At 37.4% G+C, this 22,053-nt stretch overlaps 2 protein-coding genes across 2 annotated transcripts in view; one reads left to right on the top strand and one right to left on the bottom strand.

Annotated features, from left to right (window-relative positions):
• The window catches only part of ANO3 (anoctamin 3), a 201,991-nt gene that overhangs the window by 51,607 nt on the left and 128,331 nt on the right, over positions 1 to 22,053 (bottom strand). Inside the window, exon 14 of the mRNA XM_059709159.1 lies at positions 19,232 to 19,292. Within this exon, the coding sequence (XP_059565142.1) occupies positions 19,232 to 19,292 (61 nt within the window). The remainder of the gene's footprint in view (positions 1 to 19,231; positions 19,293 to 22,053) is intronic.
• MUC15 (mucin 15, cell surface associated) lies at positions 3,818 to 20,153 on the top strand. Its single transcript, XM_059709160.1, has 4 exons — positions 3,818 to 4,015; positions 12,420 to 13,114; positions 15,736 to 15,885; positions 17,770 to 20,153. The coding sequence occupies exons 2-4, from the start codon at positions 12,445 to 12,447 to the stop codon at positions 17,928 to 17,930; spliced, it is 981 nt and encodes a 326-aa protein (XP_059565143.1). The 5' UTR covers positions 3,818 to 4,015; positions 12,420 to 12,444; the 3' UTR covers positions 17,931 to 20,153.

Raw genomic sequence — 22,053 nt, 5'->3', positions numbered from 1 at the left:
GAGATGGACCAGACACACCCTAGAGCCCTCCCGCAGTCCCTCCCTGGCTGGCCAACCTCCCACATCCCTCCCCAGCCCCGATCATGCACCGATGGGGTCCCTCAGCCTGGCCTGCACCCTCTCGCAATCTGGGGCCCCTTAGGGGATGTCAGAGAGCTGGTTTCGGCCTGACGGCAGAACAACCGGTCACTATGATTTGCACTGACCACCAGGAGGCAGATGCATAATGCAGAAGCTGCCCCCGGGTGGTCAGTGTGCTCCCACAGGGGGAGCGCCACTCAGCCAGGAGCCAGGCTCACAGCTGGCAAGCACAGCGGCAGTGGTGGGTGCCTCTCCCATCTCTGCAGCAGTGCTAAGGATGTCCAACTGACAGCTTAGGCATGGGGAGCAGGGCTCCCAGACTGCAAGAGGGTGCAGGCCGGGCTGAGGGTCCCCCCCACCCCCAAGCGCATGAATTTCATGCACCAGGCCTCTAGTCTATATATATAAAAGCCTAAGCAACTGGGTGACTGGCCAGTAGCTATGATGTGCACTGACCACCAGGGGGCAGACACTCAATGCAGGTACTGCTGAGCTGTATCACTTGGCAGCAGCAGATCTTGGGTGACAGACCCAGAACCAGAGAGAAGGGAGACCAATTCTGGAGTGTGTCACCTGAGAACCATCCTCTCACAATCCAGGACCTCTGAGAGGATGTCAGAGAGCTGGTTTCAGCCTAATCCTCACAGGCCAGGCTGAGGGACCCCACTGGTGCAAGAATCCGTACACCGGGCATCTAGTCCTTTACATTTATGTCTAAAAGTGTTTACTTATTATCTTGTCATACTTCTCTGAAACAACAAAGAATATAGCTAGAAATTAAAATTATTTTTAAAATTTCTTGTGAACATGAGGCTCTTTAAAAAATAATTTATATTTACTGATCATTAATATTAATAATAAAACAATAGAATTTATTCTAAAATTTAATGAATATTAAACATAAAATCTAAGATTTTATTATAAAAATATCTCCTAAGGATATCATGTTTTTCAATTAATTCAGGTATCCTTGGATACCTTCTAGTTCTTATTCCAATAAGATAGTTTCAGCATCAACTCTATCCTAGTTTATTGTATTTATGAAGGTATTTACCAAGGAAACACATTGACATAAATGTATTGATAGGAATGCAATAGGTTTTGCTATAATTATGTCATTCACTTCCTTGAACCATGGCTGAATTAAAGTTTGTATGTGATTTAGCAGATTTATAAGATTTCTTTAGCCCCCCATTTGTACCCATGAATATATGTATATACTATGTCACAACTTGTACTTAATGAAGGCCATGGATCTAGAAAGCTTTTAGTGGCCAAAATGGAGTTTTTAATTTTTTCATAAAGTTAGTCAAATAAAGAAGACCATATTATAACACCACGTGACTTAATAGGAAAAAATAAGCTTGTTTGTTAAACAACTATTAGGTGAGAATGACCCCTCTATTTCTCTTCACACGGAATACTGAACCCACTATCATCATCCCTAAAGAAATTTTCCAGTCATCTATTTCCATTGTATTTATAATGAATATCATAAAATATATAACCATTGTTATTTATTTTTTATTAATCAAATATGTCTTTGTTACTTAGTGTCCATGCTTCTATATAAAAAATATGAATTCAGTTTATATTCTGTTTCAAACTCATCACATGCTATTAATGAATTTGATCTATGGAAACAGATTCCTTGTGTGTGACATCAGCATCAGGCATATTATGTTAAAGGATTTAAAAAATAAATAAATACCATCATAAATCTAGAAGGATGTTTTGATTTTGAGACATAGTCCAAAACTACTGTATTTTCAGACCCGTCAGTGACAATATGTGTTTCGTATTCTGGAAAGTCCACTTGTGAATGGTTCCACCATTTCGGACAGAGAGAATGTGTTTCTTCTTCCAATATGTATTGTGAGACTTAATTAATGGGTGTGAAGCAGTTGGTGAGTGCCAGAGGTAAAGCACCACAGTAGGTAAGGACAAAAGAAAATACGTAAGCATTACACTACGTGTCATCTCAGCTGCTTGAGTTAATCTGGCGAAACAAGATCAACATGGGAATAGTTTTCCTAGAACATGGTCTATACCTAGAAATGTATTGAAGTGAGACTTGTTTGCTTGCTAAGAAAATACTTTTTAACTTCAACTCGGGTTATTTCAAAAGGTTTCTGATCACAACTAAATGAGCAAAGTAATAACTAAGGCATTAAATTTACCCATAGTTTGCATTTTTAGCTTTCTTTCAGTATGCTCATGACAGGAGAGTAAATGGGGTCTATTTCTAGAGTAAGTTCTAATCATTTGGTTATGATTGTCAGGAGGACAATGATGAAAAGGATTCTGAGGCTATAGGGCAGTGAAAGCAGATAATTTTAGTAAAATTGCCTTGTAATTTCTATGTTTAGTATAGGCCATAATTAATGGTCAAGTCAGAAAATGGTAATGCTATTCATATATGTACCTAGGAAAACTCCTAAGGTGGTGACACACCCAATCCTGGCAACGCATGTTCAGTTCTCTAAGTACAGATATAAAATATGTTTTCAGTTGAATTTTTTCCCCAGTAACTGACTGATCTGAAAAGAACCAATTGAATTCTATTAAGCCATTGCTTAGTAACCAGTGTTTGATTAAATTTAACTTGCTTTTCTTCATACCAGTGCAGTTACAGCTTAAATATCCTTTGAGTGAACATTTTTTTAGGGGTTGGTTTAATTTATAATCAGCTCTAAAAGGCCTTTGGGCTTCAGAAAATTGAAAACTATAGAATTACCTTGTTCTTTCCTGGGGCCAATTAACTGGGCAGATTCTTTGCATTCAACTTGAAGCTCCTGGACCTTAGCTAAAGTTTCATTTTCTCACTCAGCAACTGGAAACCTATCTCCTTGCACAACAGAAACTAAGCATGAACCTCAGGCATACTGAGTTGAACAGACCTTGGCGCCAGTCCCCAAATATTGATGTGCAGAATATCCCAGAAAGCGCAGTTTCACTCTTCTCCCTTTCACAAGCCTTGAAAGGAAGTGAAGGAAGTGTGCCAGGTTGTTATTCAACTCTCGTATTTAATCAAGCATTACCTGGGCACTTCTGAAACTCTCCAGCTTCTGAATTGAGAGTAAAAGCAGAGAACACAGGATGGGAACCACTTAACCGAGAAAGCTCCCAGGATTACTCAGGATCATGTGGCCATTTTGAGACTGGCCCAGGTCCTCTCCAGACTTCCAAAAGTCAGCAACAAACCCCATCTCGGTCCTGGTGATTATTTCTAACTTAAAGCTTACGGCTTTCAAAAGGATCCCAATACACATCAATTCACTTTGTGTTAAGTGTAACTGTCTCTAAAACGGATCTCAGTGCACTGCAGACCAGGCTCCTCGCTACTGAGCCCACTACATTTTCTCCACTCAGGTTATAAGTTCACAAATCAAACATCCTACTATGGGAAAGGAAGATTTGTTTCTGAGTCAAGAGAATGACATGCGGCCAGCACACAGCAACAGGTGCAGGGCGTGACTCCTTTCGGTTTCCTCACCTGCAAAGTGGGAACCCATCACAGGTCAGAAATTCCTGATACACCAGGGATGTTACCAAAGTCTTTGTCCTTTTTTTTTTACTTAGGGCTAGAAATAAATGCCCCTTGTTTTGCCACCGCTTAAGACAACTAGCCTGCCCTGAAATCAAAACAACCAGCCTATGAAAGCTGGAGGGTTGGACTTATTTTTTTAAGACCTGAATGGAGGTGGTATCTTCATGCTGACAGCTGAGAAGCAGGTCAGTCAGGTTCTGGGGTGCTGCATTACACAAGCAAGATACAGCCAGCTCCGCCTTTTTGTTTCTCTGGCACCCTCCTGCTTAGTGAGACGGCGCCACATTTAACCCATCTGCTCTCTCTAATGCACGGCAGACTCATTTTAGCCAGGACAGCTGTGATATTTCAGTTCCTGTTTGTAAATACCTCCTAGACTTGAAGGTAAGTTTGTGCTGGGTGCTGCTGGGTTACACCGAATCCCTCCCTCCCCCAACCTTGTGTCTGTCTGTCTGCCCCTCTCTCTTTCATTGATTTTCCAAAGAGAATAAAAATGAGCTCAACTTTTGTCAGAACAGTCTGGGAAGTAGCTACAAAGACCTTTACAGAGACAGGTAGCTATTTCATTAAGTAATTACCTTCAAAATGAGCGTTTGCACTGTCAAGTGAGTTTACTTTAAGAATTATTGCCAAATTTGCTAGATGACGAAACCAACTGAAGAGCTAAAATAAAAACATTACTTAAAACATACATGACTAGGAGAGTCTTCAGGTCCTATCTTAGTAAAAGTTTTAAAACATTTAAAGTGCAAATTGTAGCAGGAATAGAAATTGAATATTTAGATTTAAATTATGCATTTGGGCTTCAAGGTTGTTGCTAAGGTATTGGAATATGATAGTTAAAACAACAACAACAACAATTTTTTAACATAATGAATTACATTCCCAAAGATTTTCTTTAAAGACTGGCAAAATATTGTGTATATACTTTTACTTAGCATGGTGGGTACACATGTCCACCACTCATTGGAGATTGAAAGGCCAAGTCAGTTGCTACAGAAGGCATGTAAATACAGTTTCTTAAAATTAGTTTCAGTTGTAGTTATGTAAGGTTCCTATGTGAGATGTTGGTTTACCTTCGCCCACCTTCTATTTGATCCATAGAGGCTGTTTCTCAGTGAAACTTAACAGAAGGCTGCAAAGCCCATGCTTGGGAATCTGGGTCCAGAATATTTCTTTTGGAGACATGTCATTCTTTATTTCTAGGCATGGCACTCTTTTACCTAATTATTTCAGTACTGAAATTTATGACTGAGAACACCCAAGTTAGCAGGGAGTTTGATAGTCTTTTTTTTTTCTGGATTTATGCATCATACTGTGATTTAAATTAAATGATGTTCACAAACTTCTGAAACTTGTTTTGTTTTGTTTTTCTGAAGAAAAGTCAGGGTTTTCTTCTTTTCCCCCCCTTTTCTTTTAAAGCAAATAAAAGTAAAGTGAAGTGCCTACAGTTCTCAGGTACAGTCCTACTTTATGCTTAGTTAAGTCTTCTCACCTTTCATAAAAGAGGCATATATAGAGGCATCATTTCTTATGTCCTCATTTATTGTGGCTCTTTCATGTAAGGAAAGTAAAATACTGCCCAAGATTGGAAAAGCCACTCATAGTGACGCTCAAGGTTTGCCTGGGACACTGGCTACATGTCAGACTGAGTTTCCCATGACAAAGACAAACAAAACCCATCTGTGTTACTTTGTAGCCTGAAAGCTATAACTAGATGTGATCAACAGCAACTGAGAGAGAAGTAGCACAGTAAATACTCTTTAAGTTACTTCACTACAAAAACATGTTTTTATATTATCCTCTCAGTGTACCTGAACTAATGCTTTTATTTAAAATTTCTGGATTTGATTGAGTTTAGAATGACTAGCATTTCTCTTCCCTTGCCCGGGTTGATTACTTGACACAAAGCAGGATACTCCCTTACTTTCAAAGCTTGGTATAAAATGGGTATGACTCAGAACAGGGACACTGGGCAGAATAATGACTTTATGCATTTAAGGAGAAGCAAAATTATGTACAGAGAGTGTGGATTTACCTCCCTTAATGGCCATAGTTGCGCGCTCGCTCTCTCTCTCTCTCTCTCTCTCTCTCTCTCTCTCTCTCTCTCTCATCACCCACTGCAGCCCTCCATGCAAAGTAGTAATGTGAAACCACTTTTTAGTGCCAGCAACCAAGGAAAGAGAGAAAATAGTGTACTTTTTCTCCTGTAAAGGAATTATTTAAAAAACAGTGAAACTCACACTGTCTGAAAGTATATTTTACAAGTTATTAAATACTAGAAATAAGACAAACATTTCAATATATATAGAAAGGATTAGAATCTGTGTTTAAGCTATCACAAAGTGGATGGAAATTCTCTTTCTCTGTTCCCTTTATGATTGATAGTTCTAATCTTAGAATTTTTGTGTGTGTGTGTGTGTGTAATGATCTCAGCTTTGTTTCTATGTTACATCCTCAAAATTCCTCTTGGGAATTTCCACCTAGGGGCAAAAAGGGGCAAAGAACCAGAGAGTGAATGATGCTATCTGGTTGGTTGTCCTGAATTTCTCTCCCATGACAACTTCACTTTTCTTTCATCCCACCTTCTGTTTCCCTCTGTACTGCACCTGCTTGACAGATGAACTTGAGCACACACAAGCATGCCATCCATCATCCAGCATAACTTAATTTTATATAACAAGTACGCAACATCCTCTAAGTCAGTGGTTCTCAACCTTCTGGCCCTTTAAATACAGTTCCCCATGTTGTGACCCAACCATAAAATTATTTTCGTTGCTACTTCATAACTGTAATGTTGCTACTGTTATGAACCGTCATGTAAATATCTGGTATGCAGGTTGGTCTTAGGCAACCCCTGTGAAAGGGTCATTCGACTGCCAAAGGGGTCGCAACCCACAGGTTGAGAACTGCTGCCTAAGTATTTGAATTCTAGAGATGGAGACAAGTTGAGAGGAAAGTGCAAAGAGAAAGAGTACACTTTTATTTCATTGCCTCCTGGAGCTCCTATACCACCTCCATTAGCTCTTGCTGCTTATAACACACTTATTCAATTCAGAGTAGATTGAACAAACATATATAAATTGCTTATTCTTTACTCCAGCAAAAGTCTGGGGCTAAGATTCAATTCCTGGCTGCTTCTATCCCTTTAAGAGGAAGGGACCTGAGGAAGAGGTATAAAGTGGTTCCCTTAGAAGCCAGGGAAAAGAAGCAAAGTTGTCTCTCATTGCCATGCTTGGACAACATGAATAAATCAATATTCACAAAAGCCTTACCCACACTGGTATTAATTTGGGAATAAACTGCAAATAGTATTTACAGCATTCTGTCTCATCCCTCTCTGCCCTTTCTTTTCCCTGGAGATAAATTATAGGCAGTAACAGAATGCTTAGCCCATTTGGGGTATTCATTCCTTAGGTTTTCATGTTGCAATCAAAAACTGGGTGATGGGTAGAGAGATCCTCTTGGTTGCTCAATGTTACAGGCAAAGGGGAACAGGAACAACAAAACTCACTTTGTTGACTTCTGATATATGGATTCTCATTATAGGAAGGGAACAAGAAAACTCAATGCCATGTTCCTCGTGTAACGTTATGAGAAAGTTAGAGGAACAGCTAAGAGATGCTTTTCCCCTTTCGTGACCACTTCATTAGGAAGATAAAATAACCAGAAAGCTTGGGTACAGAAAACCTAAATCAAACTGAATAATAATAATAATAATAATAATAATAATAATAATAATGATAATGATAATACAGGCCAAGTACAGTTCATAAAGTAATCAGATCACTGGTAGTAGATAAAGAAAGGACTATAATGTTTGCCACAAACCTGACAGAGTTTACAGGAGAAGGGTGTTTTTGAAAAGGTCCATGTGAGTATTTTTAAACTAAATGGAATCGCACTTTAAATGTGCTAGGTGAGGAATCAGTTTAATGAAATGTTGGTGAGCTTACATAAGTGTGGGGAAAATCACTCATTTTGTTACTGCTCATCTGTAAACTACACGCTACAGGTGTCCATCTAGTACACACAGAGACAATTGTTAAAATTTTCTTAAATTAGGATAAAAGTGTATTTAGTATGTTTGAGAGGTACTTAACATAGAAGGCCCCATTTTTTCCAGTGTTTAAAAATGGGATTATAAATTGCTCTGATTAAAATAAAATTTTAAAAGCTGTGCTAAGACAATGTTGATGGGAAGAGTTCTATCAAGCAGCTAAGTACCAAATTCTGTATTTCTTTGTAACATTTCTGACATAGTTGAGTGATTACTAGCTTTAATGCCAAGATTTGAATCCTAACCCTATTTCTTTTTTTTAAAAAAATATTTTTATTGATTTCAGAGAAGAGGGGAGAGGGAGATATAGAAACATCAGTAATGAGAGGTCCGCCATAGCTGGTTTGACTCAGTGGATGGAGGGTCGGCCTGCGGACTGAAGAGTCCCGGGTCCGATTCCAGTCAAGGGCACATGCCCCGGTTGCAGGCTCAATCCCCAATAGGGAGCATGCAGGAGGCAGCCAATCAATGATTCTCTCTCATAATTGATGTTTCTATCTATTTCTCCCTTTACCTTCCCCTCTGAAATCAATAAAAATATATTTTAAAAAAATAATGAGAGAGGACTATTGACCGGCTACCTCCTACACGCCACACACTATAGATTGAGCCCACAACACAGGTATGTGCCCTGACTGGGAATTAAACCATGACCTCCTGATTCATAGGTCAATGCTCAACCATTGAGCCATGCCGGCCGGGCCTAACCCTATTTCTTTAGTGTGTCCCTAGTTGTGTGTCCTTGGACATATTATTTACATTTTATGCCCTATTTAATCATCTGTTAAATAGGATTAATAATCCCTTTCTCATTGTGTTTTTAGTAAGAATTAAAGGATAAAAAATGTAAAACATGTGATATAATAAATGCTTAATAGCAATATGTTTTCCAGTTATTTTTAGGACCTAAATCCATTTTCTTGGTAATGACAAAGAAATAAATGAAATGTAAATAAACAAAATTATCACAAATACAGGCACCCATGTAACCCCTATCAGGTCAAGAAACAGAGCATCCCGAGCACAGAGAAGCCCTTTCCGTGCCCACCCAATACTTCCTCTCCACAGTGACCACTTTCCTGACTTCTAACATTCCAGTTTGTTGTCTGTTTTTGAACTTTATATACAGAGAACCACCAGTACAACTGGCATTTTAGCTCTGTATTAATATTTCTGATAATCACCCTTATTTCTGTATGCAGCTCTAGTTTGTTAATTTTCACACATGAGCCATAACCGGTTTGGCTCAGTGGATAGAGCATTGGCCTGAGGACTGAGGGGTCCCAGGTTCGATTCTGGTCAAGGGCATGTACCTTGGTTGCGGACACATCCCCAGTGGGGGGTGTGCAGGAGGCAGCTGATCAATGTTTCTAACTCTCTATCTCACTCCCTTCCTCTCTGTAAAAAATCAATAAAACATATTTTAAAAAAAATTTCACACATGAATCTACACAATTTATTAACCATTCTGTTAGTGATGAATGTTTAAGTAACGCTTTTATATGTCTGCTAGCCTTGCTTTATATGGAGGTTTTTTTGAAGTGATTAGTATAGGGCATGAGAGATATTATATTCTAAAACCTCAGGAATCCACAAGTATGGACTGCTTGCTAAAAGCTTTTGAAGAAAAAAGTATAGCAGGATGTATTATAGATATATTTAAGTTGTACCATTATACAAGAAATTGTTACGCAAGGATGACAAAACCAAAAGATAACCAGAGGTGTACACAGGAGCTCTTCAGATCCTACTGAAAAATCATAAAGGTTGAAAATAGTTGTAAAACATTTCTGGGAGATCTTTTAAAAGAATAGCTGGTAATAGTGGACCAAAATAATAGCAGTAGCACCTCCTCCTTTTTCTTATCTCAGTCATTTAGAAGAGTTTTAGTGAAAAATAAGCTCTGAGGTTTAATTCAAAGAATATAAAATCAGTTTTCAGACTTTTAAAAAAGGAGAAATAGCCTAATTTTTTAAAAAAGAATAACTGTTTCACCTGGCTGGCATGGCTCTGTAGTTAAGGGTTGATCTATGAACCAGCAGGTCACAGTTCAATTCCCTTTCAGCGCATATGCCCAGGTTGCAGGCTCAATCCCCAATGTGGGACATGCAGGAGGCAGCTGATCAATGATTCTTTCATCATTGATGTTTCTATCTCTCTTTGACTTCCTCTCTGAAATAAATAAAAATATATTTGAAAATAAATAAATAAAATAATAATTGTTTCAATGAAAAACACTTTACATTTTAGCAGCTAATTACTTTGGAGTCAGTAGACTTGCCTTTCAGTGTTGCCTCTTCCATTTACTAGCTTCCATTACTAGCCACTATGAACCTCAGTTTCTTCATCTGCAAAATGGGAATAATTAATACAACCTATTCTTTTTGTCTGAAGGGATCATTGTGATGATCAAGTGAGATATTATAAACTATGTCCAGTGCAAGACACTTAGAGAATATTATATTTTAACTAGAGGCCCGGTGCATGGATTTGTGCACGGGGGGGGGGTGTCCCTCAACCTGGCTTGTACCCTCTCGCAATCTGGGACCCCTTGGGGATATAGCAGTGCGCCAAGTGGCAGTTGGACAGGGAGGAGCCCGAGCCGGTGCCGCACTGCTCGCACTCATCCCAGCCCACTGCACCTGCCACCGCTGCTTGGTAGCACTGATACGGAGTTGGGAGAGGCTCCTGCCGCTGCAGCTGTGCTGGCCAGCCATGAGCCTGGCTTCTGGTTGAGTGGTGCTGCCCCTGTGGAAGCACACTGACCACTAGGGCTCCTGTGTTGAGTTTCTTGCCCCTGGTGGTCAGTGTGCATCATAACGACTGGCTGACTGGTTGTTCAAGTCCTAATGGTTGCTTAGGATTTTATATATACAGATGAGAGGCCTGGTGAACGAAATTCGTGCATGGCGGGGGTGGAGGGGGTGGGTGGGTCTCTCAGCCCAGCCTGCACCCTCTCCAATCCAGGACCCCTTAGGGGATGTCCGACCACCAGCAGTTGGACATCCCTCTCACAATCAGAACCACTGGCTCCTAACCGCTTACTTCCTGCCTGCCAGATTGCCCCTAACTACCTTGCCTGCCTGATCACCCCAACCCCTCTGCCTTCCTGCCATATCGCCTCTAACTGCCTCTGCCTACCTGCCTGATGCCCCTAGCTGCTCCCCTGCCAGCCTGATTGCCCCTAACGGCTCTCCCCTGCTGGCCTGATCGCCTCTGACTGCTCTGCCTGTCTGCCTGATCCACCCCTGCCACCGTGGCTTTCTCCAGAAGGATGTCCAGAAGGACATCTGGAAGACGTCTAGTCTACCTGGTCTAATTAGCATATTACCCTTTTATTAGTATAGATACTAAGAAATAAAGTTAATGTCTATTAACTGCTTACTTTAGTCCAGGTAGTTTTTAATGTGTTTGAGAGGTACTTAAGGTAGAAGGCCCTCTTTTTCCAGTGTTTAAAAAATGGGATTATAAATTGCTCTAATTATCTCAAATGATTTACTCAAATCATTCAATTTAGAAAAACAATGTGAAGTCAGTGTAATTATGATAATGATGATGATGATAAAGCAATTGCTTGTTATGATGATTGTTTTTCATAGATTATTCATGACAGATGCCTGAATTTTAATATAAATCTAATTTCAAAAACCTTTCCCCCTATCCTATCTACAAATTTGTAGTACTTCCACACTTATAAGCAAAATTATGTGCCTGGGTTGGAGGTCAGGACTATGGTTTCAAATCCCAACTTTGCCACTATCAAGCTAAGTAATTTATTCCACACAAACTCCCAAATATATCCTTCATTGACACAATAAGGAAATATAATTAAAGATTATCCTAAAATCCAAGTCTTTCTGATTTTCCTAATCTGAAATTAATAGAATGGAGAGCATCATAAAAAGTATTTTGAAAAACAAATGTTAATTTCAAATTCAAATAACTTAAATTAGGTATATATAATAAAATCTTTTCAAGTGGGGTCCCTGACTGACTCACTTTAAAGTGGTACATTTAGTGTATATTCAGTAACATCATTTTCATAATATTCCAAATTAAATCTTTAAAAAGAACATGTTTTCCTAAATAGGTTGAAGAAACCAGCCAGCTCTACATACACTATATTTATATTTTAAAAATTTTACTTAGCAGTCCATATATAGTGTGTGTATGTATGTGTGTGTGTGTGTGTGTGTGTGTGTGTGTGTGTGTGTATTTTTAACTTGGCCCAAGCTAAGTAATCCTTGAAATAATGGAATAGTGGCATCTGGCCTGACAAAGTTTCTGCATGGCATTTCCTTAGAGCAGTGGTTCTCAACCTGTGAGTCGCGACCCGTTTGGGGGCTGAACGACCCTTTGACAGGGGTCGCCTAAGACCATTGGAAAACACATATATAATTACATATTGTTTTTGTGATTAATCACTATGCTTTAATTATGTTCAATTTGTAACAATGAAATTGGGGGACACCACAACATGAGGAACTGAACTGTATTAAAGAGTCATGGCATTAGGAAGGTTGAGAACCACTGCTTTAGAGGAAGAAAAAAAATGTTATACAGAATATAGAACTCAGTCATTCTAATTTTAGTACACAATTCAAAGAAAACAAACTTTTGGAAGTGAGAGTATGATATTATCATCTCAGCATTATGTATCTAGATTTTTCACCACTTAAAAATGTAGATTTTCATTTAATAGTTCAAATGGTTGTTATTTTCTTTCAGATTCCCCATACCAAAGAAGGCTACAATGTTGACCTCAGCCCAAACTCTATTGCTTTCAACCTTGTTTAGTTTACTGTTATTTGTAAGCCATGGAAAAGAAAGTCTGGACGTAAACACAACACAAAACATTGCAGAAAGCTTAAAACACATGGCAAAAGAATACGTTCCTTTGAAAACTGGAGCAGATTTCAACTTAGGTAAAGAAAATAGAGAAACTTCCAATCCCAAGGCGAGAAATTCCTCTCTTTGGGATCCATCAAGTAAAAGTGATGAAACAACAGATTTTGTGGATAATTTGACCACAGACTCCCCCAGGAGTCCAAGACCCACACCTGTATTTTCTGAAAGCACTTCCTTGATCCACAGCTTTGTTTCTAAACTGCCTCAGAACTCATCTGCAGGAGATGAAAATTCTCCGTCCGTTTCATCACCTCCCAATGCTACATCTGCTGTATCCTCAGTGGAGTCCCTGGCCAATGATACCATGAAAACTGACAACAGTTCCATTACAGTTAGCATCCTTCCCTCGGCGCTAACCACCATGAACCCCATGACAACGGAACCAGATGGATGGCTTAACATTACTAATGATAGCTTTGTGGGGTTTACCCCCTATCAGGAAATGACTCTGCAGCCCACCTTAAAATTCACCAATAATTCAAAAATCTTTCCAAATACATCAGATCCCCAAGAAGGTAAATATAAACAAATTTAACCTGCTTTTGGTGTGAAAGAATCTCCACGTAAATCATACAGATTACAACTATAGAATATGCCATACTAGCAGTGGTGGGGAATGTCCGGTCAGCAGGCCATGTAAGGCCCAGGAAATTTGGTCTGGCCCTGCCCAAGGCATTAAGGGGAGGTAATTAAATGTTTGACTAAATATAGCAGGTTAATTTTTTTAAAATATATTTTATTGATTCTTTACAGAGAGGAAGGGAGAGGGATAGAGAGTCAGAAACATCGATGAGAGAGAAACATCAATCAGCTGCCCCCTGCACACTTCCCCACGGGGGATGCGCCCTCAACCAAGGTACATGCCCCCGATCAGAATCGAACCTGGGACCCCTGAGTCTACAGGCCAACACTCTATCCACTGAGCCAAACTGGTCAGGGCTAGCAGGCTAATTTTTAAGTTACTAATTTTGTATGGCTCTTGAATGATGTTATAAATATCCAAATAGCCCTTGGCAAAGAAAAGGTCCCCCACCCCTGTGACTAAAGAAAAAGAGGAGATCACAGTAGCACAGGTGGTCTCCCTTTAAGGGTAACCATGATATTCACTGGAAATAGTGAAGGGATTTTAGAACTTAAGTCAGCATATACTTAAGTGAGACAAAATGAGAAGTAGGGTAGGCTGAAAAGACTGAAGTAGTGATACAGCTTGGAGATACTGTGTAACAATTTTTACTGAATTTTAGAAAGGCTACTTGAAATTTCACATGCTTTTAAGAATACTGTACAACTGAACTTTAAAAATATATGAATGTTGGTCTCAAATATTGAAGTAAATGGATTTATTAGTTATCAGATACCACATAATCACAGGAAAATAGAACACTGATATTTTTTTAAAAAGTAAATAAATTCAACAAAAGGAAATCCTCAATTTTTAGTTTAGTGCTTAATGACCACCACAAGAAAATTGTAATATGGGGACAGTTTTATGTTTCATTCGTAGGGATTATTACATCAAGATTTAACACATAAAGTGAAAAATTGCTAATATTTAATGAAAATTCATTGTATTTTATTTTTTCAGGTCTAACCATGTTTCTGCTTCCCTTAAACTTAAAAATATACTAGTTTCCCCTATGAAGTCCCCAATTTCCAATAGAACTTATTTACAGATTATATTAATTATATAAACACCAAATCATCCATACATCTATATCTATATCTACTAATATATATATATATATATATATATATATATATATATATATATATATAGTATACATTATATATATTCCTATTTGAAGTTGTTGCCAGTGAATAGGAAAAGTTTTAAATACTGAAATCTAGGCTTTACTATAGCTCTGAAACCAATGTATTGTATGTACATATATTTTCATTTTAACTTTAATTAAAAAATTTTTTAATTTTTTTAAATTAATTTCAGAGAGGGAAAGGGAGAAAGGGATAAAAATAGCATAGCAATGATGAGAATCATTGATTGACTGCCTCCTGCATGCCCGCTATTGGGAACTGAGCCCAAAACCTGGGCATGTACTCTGAAGGGGAATCAAATCATGACCTCCTGGTTCATGGGTTGACACTCAACCACTGAGTCACACCTGCCAGGCTAGTTTTAACTTAAACATATTAGTTTCATTCATACATACTCTAACATCCCATCAGAAATATATTGCTTAAAAATACTATCTCTTTTGTCTCTCTAAACTTAAAATACATATTGAAAACATATTACTTATTCCTACCAGGTAACTTTGTTTCACTTTTGTTTTAGTAATAATTTTGTTAACTTTCTAGTGTGGAGGTTAATTTTTTAAATATATAAGGTTTCATACAAAACCAGAGACTCTTTAGGACCCTTTACCTACCTAATTAGTAAGCTTCTCAAGAAATTTTAAAAAACATTAAAAATAAAATACACTAAATTTGAGTTCATGGAGTAGTAAATAGTTTATTTATGATAGTTTTCAAATAAGGTAGTTAGAAAGGGGATGATAGGGTGAAATTTTGGGTTCTCTTGAACTCAGACCTACACATCTGTTCCCTATGTGTAATGCACTGACAATATATTGCTTTGATCATTTTCCTGATTTTTCCTTAAAATGCCTTTTCACTTGGAGTTTTGTGGATTCATTTCCTATTCCCCACTTCCTCCTATTAGCTTTTTACTTTCAAACTATAATAGAAACAAGATCAAAGTTCATTTTACCATTAAAGTTCATCAGAGATTTAGAATTGATTAAAGACAATATAGCATTCAACACAGAAATTATGTCCTAATGGAGCACACTCATGGCATTTCAGTACTATTTGTGTTGATGAGTAATAAGGCATAGTTATAAAACTAGGACTTACAAGTAATTCAAAATAATTCAATATTTAAGATTTGTTTTTATTAGGAAATATATTTTGCCAATATATCCCAAATATTCAGTACTTTATTATATTAGCATTATCTAATATATATATTATCATTATCTAATATATATATTAGCATTATCTAATATTTTTAAACATGTTAAATATTCTTTGTGCTATACATGTATATATGTCTGTGCTTTGAACAATTATTTCTATTTCTTGTTTATAAATTGTTTTTTTCTTTTTTTCTCTCTAGAGAATAGAAATACAGGAGTAGTATTTGGGGCCATTTTAGGAGCTATTCTGGGTGCTTCCTTGCTTAGTCTTGTCGGCTACTTGTTGTGTGGAAAACGAAAAGTGAATTCATTTTCTCATCGGCGACTTTATGATGATAGAAACGAACCAGGTAAAAACAACTTTCAGAACTTCACCTTCAGAACTTTCATTAAGTGGGGACTGCTAATGGTCACTACATTGTCTAGACAGGGTTCAGAGATTCATACAATAGAAATAGACCAAAGATTTATTCTGTCCTACTCTCTGTTCCTCAAATAGTAATGGACCTGTGAGAAAAAATTTTAAAATAGTTGAAACTGTTGCTCATTGCATAACAACTGATTTTAAGTAATAATCCCAGAACCTAAAATAAATCTATAAAATTGGAATAGAATAGTGTGATATTAAGAAAAAATGGGCAGTTTTGTTAGTGGTTGCAAAATCATCTGTTTTCATTAGTGTTGTATTTAAGTAGCAGTAATTTGAGCAAAGATATTCTAATAGGAGCTCTTCAAAAGTTTTACAGATATAGTCACCTCATATTAATTATCTTAATGAGTCTCTAAAACAGAATTTCTAATGAGTTGCATATTTAGCTACATAAATCACAATTTACCTTAATTCTGTAAATTCATGTGGTGAAAAAGAACCATAATACCTATGAATAAAAAACGGAACTGCTATGAATGAAGCACTGAGTAGGACCTTAATAACACAATGTATAGAACACAAATGAAGTCACTTTGAATGCTTGATTCTTCCCTTTCTTAAACTTCAGGGGGAAAAATATCACGACTGTTTTCTGGTTTATAGGAGGGATTCTTGCTTCCATAAAAAAATAAATAACCCTAGTGAGTCCCATTGATAAAGTCTTATTGATTTTTGAGAACCTCAAATCATAAGTAACATATGGTCCTTTCCAGAACCAAATCCACCACTTAAAAATTTGACTGAATTCTGCCTATGGGTTCCTAGCAATACATATTTTAAAAAGTAGCATTTTTCAAAATAAAAGGATATGATTTCGAACAACATGGGTTTCCAAACTTCTTTTTTAAACCTCTGAATTTTTCCTTTATTTATAATCACTGTAATCATCTGTAAAAAAGCTCAGTCTATTAAATTGATATAATTCAATATATTTTGATTGAGGCATAAGAAAATAATCATACCACCTACTTTACTCCTTCAAGACAGATTAGGGACCCTCTCTCAAACCCCTCAGGGTTCTGGGAGACTAGTTTGTGAAGAGATGGCTGAAGAAATTGATAGGATATGAAAATGCCTCACTGAATAATTAGATTACTAATCTAATTAGTAGTTAATCACTGCTTCAGTATTTAAAAGTACCTCCTTATTTTCTTTGAAAATACATTCAAGCTCATTAAGGAAATAATAATTGACTGTTGAAAAAAGAAAACAGTCCTTTGTTATCAGTCATAAAACCTCAAATACATGACAAGTTGGATCTATCAGCAGGAAACACAAGGTTTTACAAATAGTTTTCTCCTGTCTCCGTGTTCAATGGTTCAACCATAAAGACATGGAGACACGGCTTAGAATAACGGCACTGATTTTCAAATTAGTGCTCTTCACTTTTAAAAAAAAAAAAAAAGTATTTTTCACACCAGGAGTGAAAATTCTGAACTAACTGATAAGACTGAAATCACGAGATTCAACACAATGAGACATAGTCTATCCTCCCTGATACAAAGTATTACTACACTTTTGTTGTGATTGCTCCCTTGGTTCCTTTAGTTTTGGTCCACCAGCAGGGAAATTCTGGAAGTTAAATTGTTCTCTTAGTTTTAGAAAGAAATGTGGCTTGAAAAGATCTACTCATTTAAATTTCAAAACTAATATCTGGAAAGCCATATAAAGACCAGGTACACTTACCCATCTAGAACAGTTCCTAAGGTCTGGCAGATGCCTGAATACATGTGAATCTTTCAAACTGTGACTGAAATACCTTTTATAAAATACCTTTTTTTTTTTTTTTGGTTACTTTTTTTAGTTCTGCGATTAGACAATGCACCGGAACCTTATGATGTGAGTTTTGGGAATGCTAGTTATTACAACTCAACTGTGAATAATTCATCCATACCAGCAGGTCAAGAAAATGCACGTGATGGTATTCCAATGGATGACATACCTGCACTCCGTACCTCAGTATAAAACTAAGGGGAAAAGGGCTTCAGATGGCAAGTGTTTGCCTATATCCTGGCCTTTTCACCAACCCACCTTCCAAAAGCTGAAGCAAGATCATTGTCATGTGGCTTGTGCCAAGAAGAACTGTAAAAGCCTGAGCCCAGGAGCAGAAACATAAAGAGATGATAAATCATCCAAGGAGTTTCCTTTCTTGCCATTTCTGGCTGTGCTGAAGCTTATATGGAGTAACCTTCATTTGTATTTTAGTCTGTTTTCTTCTTAGTAAGAAATGTTTGTGGAATCACATAAAACTAAAAGATTTTACCTTGATTCCCCTCCTTGATAATTTAATTTAAAAACTTCTTCATTGAAAATAGAGAACCAAAACTACATTTATACTTTGTTTTGGCCAAAAATCAATCAATGTATTGACTCTTCACTGCTCCCCCTGTAGCTCTAATGCCATGCATCACAGTTGACATTCTGTTGAAGAAGCATTGGAAGTAAATTTTTTTTATTTTTTATTTTTTTACATAAAGCTAGAAAGACAGATGGCACAGAACTTCTGTTTCTGATAAATGTAGAGACTGGGAGTGAGAGACCTATCTTCTAAGTACATTTTACTTTGCTGCCTTAGCACTTACTAGTACATGGTCAGTCCCTTGAACTGCCAAATTGACAATGACTTTGCATTCAACAGGGCTGTTAGGAAAGCTTACCCTAACCAGGAAAGTAACTGCTTTTCTTCAAAGGATGTTTGATTTACTTTATGCCTCAATTAATTGGGTAACCTTAAAACTCAATGGGAAACATGTTGAAAAAAGTCAGCCAAAGCCTGTACCTGTACATAATTTTTACAGTTTTAAGATATTAGATAGGAACATAATTTATTATGTATTAGACATTACTGATCAATTATATATGGAATAGATTCTCCATCTCTAAATAGATGATGAATGAGATTAAAAATAGATAAATGGAAATGTTAAGCAAATAAAAAAATTTCTGAGCATCAGTTTCAGGAAGTTTAACTTGGATTATGGCATGTTTCAGTTTGTTTTTAATTATTATCTGCTTCTGGAAGGGAAAAAAAACACACCAAAAAACTCTTTAGTATAGGTAGGTCCAAGGCTTTAGGGATTAAAGAATTAGTGAAGAAATACATTAATACATGCCAAACAAAGCAGTGAATATGTGAAGAGGACAAACAAAGCAATAGACTTTGTTGAATTGATACATGGGGTGTGTGTGTGTGTGCATGTGAGTATGAAGAAATATAGTAATAGCCTCAGAGAATGATAGCTAGGAAGTAATGGAGAATTACTTACCCCATATTGCCATAAAAATAGCAAAGAAGACTGTCCCTCCATTATCAAACAAGTATGTCACCTTAATGGAAAAGAAACAAAACTATTAGTTGCAGTGTTGGTTATAATAAGCAGGTGATTGCAAATCCTCCCACCTTGGAGTCACATTATTCTATAGTTTGTAAATATAAGATATAGATCACTTCATGGTTGCTGCAGCCATTTCATGTAATTTTTCTCTTGGGAAGAGGTAAAGGATCAGCATTTTCCCCTTTTCTTCCCTCTTCCCTTTTATTCCTTTTGGACTCCATCTTCATTTCTGCTTAGAAATTGTTCTAGTACCTCAAGAAAGTATTTGTGAGCCACAGAGAGTCAAGCTATAGTGTGAACCGTAAGAAGTCAGCCTTTCAGTTGAGGCATACTAGTTGGACTTCTTGTTAGCAAAACCTCCAGGATTGGGAAAGTTGCAAAATGCAGAATTCCACTAGTGAGGCAGACTCTCAATGGCATGGTATCACGTGCCATCCTCCTCTCTGATAGCTTTCAGAATGGGCCATGGCCCAGTAGTGGCTATAGAAGGTAATAAATTCCATATTAAGTTGTTTTTCAGAAGTTTCATAAATCACTGTCAGTAGGATATATTCCAAGTGTTTTTGAATCAGACATTACCTGAAGTTTTATAGAGAATAATATACAGTTATGTAACGTTATTGAATACAATTTTCAGGGTTGCAAGAATTGTTTGATTTTAATAAAGTATACATTTAATTTACCTTTGCTTCCTTTCATTTGCATATTGCCCTTGCTATGTTTATAAGTTAGTGAGAGAGATTAAATGTATACAGTCAAGACAATACATGTTTGGTAGTCAAATACATACTATATCATCTATAGAGAAAATAGGGACACTAATCCCATGGGAGAGAGAGAGGCTAGCTAGGGACTAAATACCATTACTAGTATTATAAGGGAAGTGGGAGTAAAACGGCATCTTTTTTGCACAGTCTATAGTTCAGAGGCTGCTCAACAAAAGATGTGCTTATTCCCTGCAATGTAGCAATACTGGAAATATCAGTGTACAAAAGATGTGCTAATTTTGATGGTTTGTGGGTAGGTGCAAGATGTCCTAATAGCTGTAAAACTTCTTTGATTGTTAAGGCTCAGAATTTCTAAAAATGCTATAAAAATTGGTTTTCATAACAATCATCGGGTGCATATTATGTACAGGAGAGAAAAGAACCAGAAAGGAATTCTCCTACAGAGCTCATAAAATTATACCCAGCCGGAGAATCCAGCTTTTTTGTTTCTAGAGGCATCCCACAGAGATACCTGCTGCTGCCACACAGCTCAACAGCTGTCTGCTCTCCCTTATCAACAGACCTACTGCAGGGAATGGCCTCTTTGAGTGTTAGAACAGAGACTTTACAAAAGGGCACTTAAAGGCACTAATAATGGCTCTCAAAGAAGTGGCAAGTAAAAACCCATACTGAGCAACAACCAGGTTGCATGGCCATCATTTGTCATAGTTTATACAATATTTTCTTGAAAAAACTTTTCATTTTTTTTTGATGTTTGTTTACACATCTCAAATATTTTTTAGCTCAATAAATTTAAACAGTAACTTCTTTAGAAATCTACATATATAAAAGCCTAAGCAACTGTCCAACTATCTGAGCAGTAGCTATTATGCGCATTGACCACCAGGGGGCAGATGCTCAATGCACAGGCATGGAAACATGGAACAGACTGATGAATCTCAGAGGAAAGGGGGAGTGGGGGGAGGGAATGAAGAGATTAATTAAAGATCTTATATGCATACTAGAGGCCCAGTGCATGATTTGTGCACTGGTGAGGTCCCTTGGCCTGGCCTGCAGGGATTGGGCCGAATCCATGCACTGGGCCTCCTACATCCCCCTAGGGGTCCCGCATTGCGAGAGGGTGCAGGCCAGGCCGAGGGACCTCAACGGTGCACGAATCCATGCACCAGGCCTTTAGTATACCCACAAGACACAGTATGGTATGCATGTACTATTCATAGAATGTGAGAGTGCATACATGTAATAGGAGGTAAAGGTGGAATGGAAGTTAGGAAAAACTTCAGAGCTTGCCCTAAGAAGGACAGTAAAAAGGGTAAAATCGCTGTGTTAGAGACACTAAGCTATTACATGTAGGATGTATTATGATATGGGAGACAATGCAGACAAAAAGAACAATTAGAAGCCTGCAGTTAAAAATGGAAGTGCTAAGGGATTTATTTAGGATGCTGATATAAGACCTGATGAATAAAAATGGGGAAGAGGGAAAAGGAAGCATCAAGTCTAGAGTTGATGGCTCCAGGTTAGATCATGGGTGTTTGACAACAGAATAAAGGGGAAAGAGGCCTTATGCCTAATAGGACAGGAATACTTTCTCAATAAAAGAAAGCTCCAGATGAAATAAAAAGACAATTCCCAAAGCAACATAATAGACTTTTCTAAAGCAAAAAATAGGCTTGTCTACAAATGTATATTTACAATAGATTATTTTATTAGAAAAATAGCTTACCTTTATGCATAGAGGGACCTATGGACAAACATTTTATTCAACACTGCTGGTGTGAATATTTTATTCAACACTGCTGGTGTGGAAATACTATAAGTAGACAGAATCAAACTAAGCCTGCAAGAAAGCTGTGTTTAAGCACAAATTCTCCATTATTTTTAACATCTTATTTCTCTTAGAGAGCTGAGTGTGGCAAGAAATCAATAAATGTGGGCATTGTTTAAGGAGATAAATTTCACATTAGGTTGGAAGCATAAAGTCTATGTCTCCTCTACTGTAATTGCTAGATTTCTCTCTAAAAT

The sequence above is a fragment of the Myotis daubentonii genome, chromosome 9, assembly GCF_963259705.1.
Source record: "Myotis daubentonii chromosome 9, mMyoDau2.1, whole genome shotgun sequence".
Taxonomy (NCBI): Eukaryota; Metazoa; Chordata; class Mammalia; order Chiroptera; family Vespertilionidae; genus Myotis; species Myotis daubentonii.
The sequence above is the reverse complement of the archived record's forward strand: the minus strand, read 5'-3'. Positions and strand labels throughout refer to the sequence as shown.

Bases quoted from the DNA above. Each gene is read 5' to 3' on its own strand.
- MUC15 (XM_059709160.1), top strand. From the start codon at position 12,445: ATGTTGACCTCAGCCCAAACTCTATTGCTTTCAACCTTGTTTAGTTTA. The intron at 13,115-15,735 runs GTAAATATAAAC...TTTTCTCTCTAG, and splicing joins TACATCAGATCCCCAAGAAG to AGAATAGAAATACAGGAGTA. The intron at 15,886-17,769 runs GTAAAAACAACT...TACTTTTTTTAG, and splicing joins TGATGATAGAAACGAACCAG to TTCTGCGATTAGACAATGCA.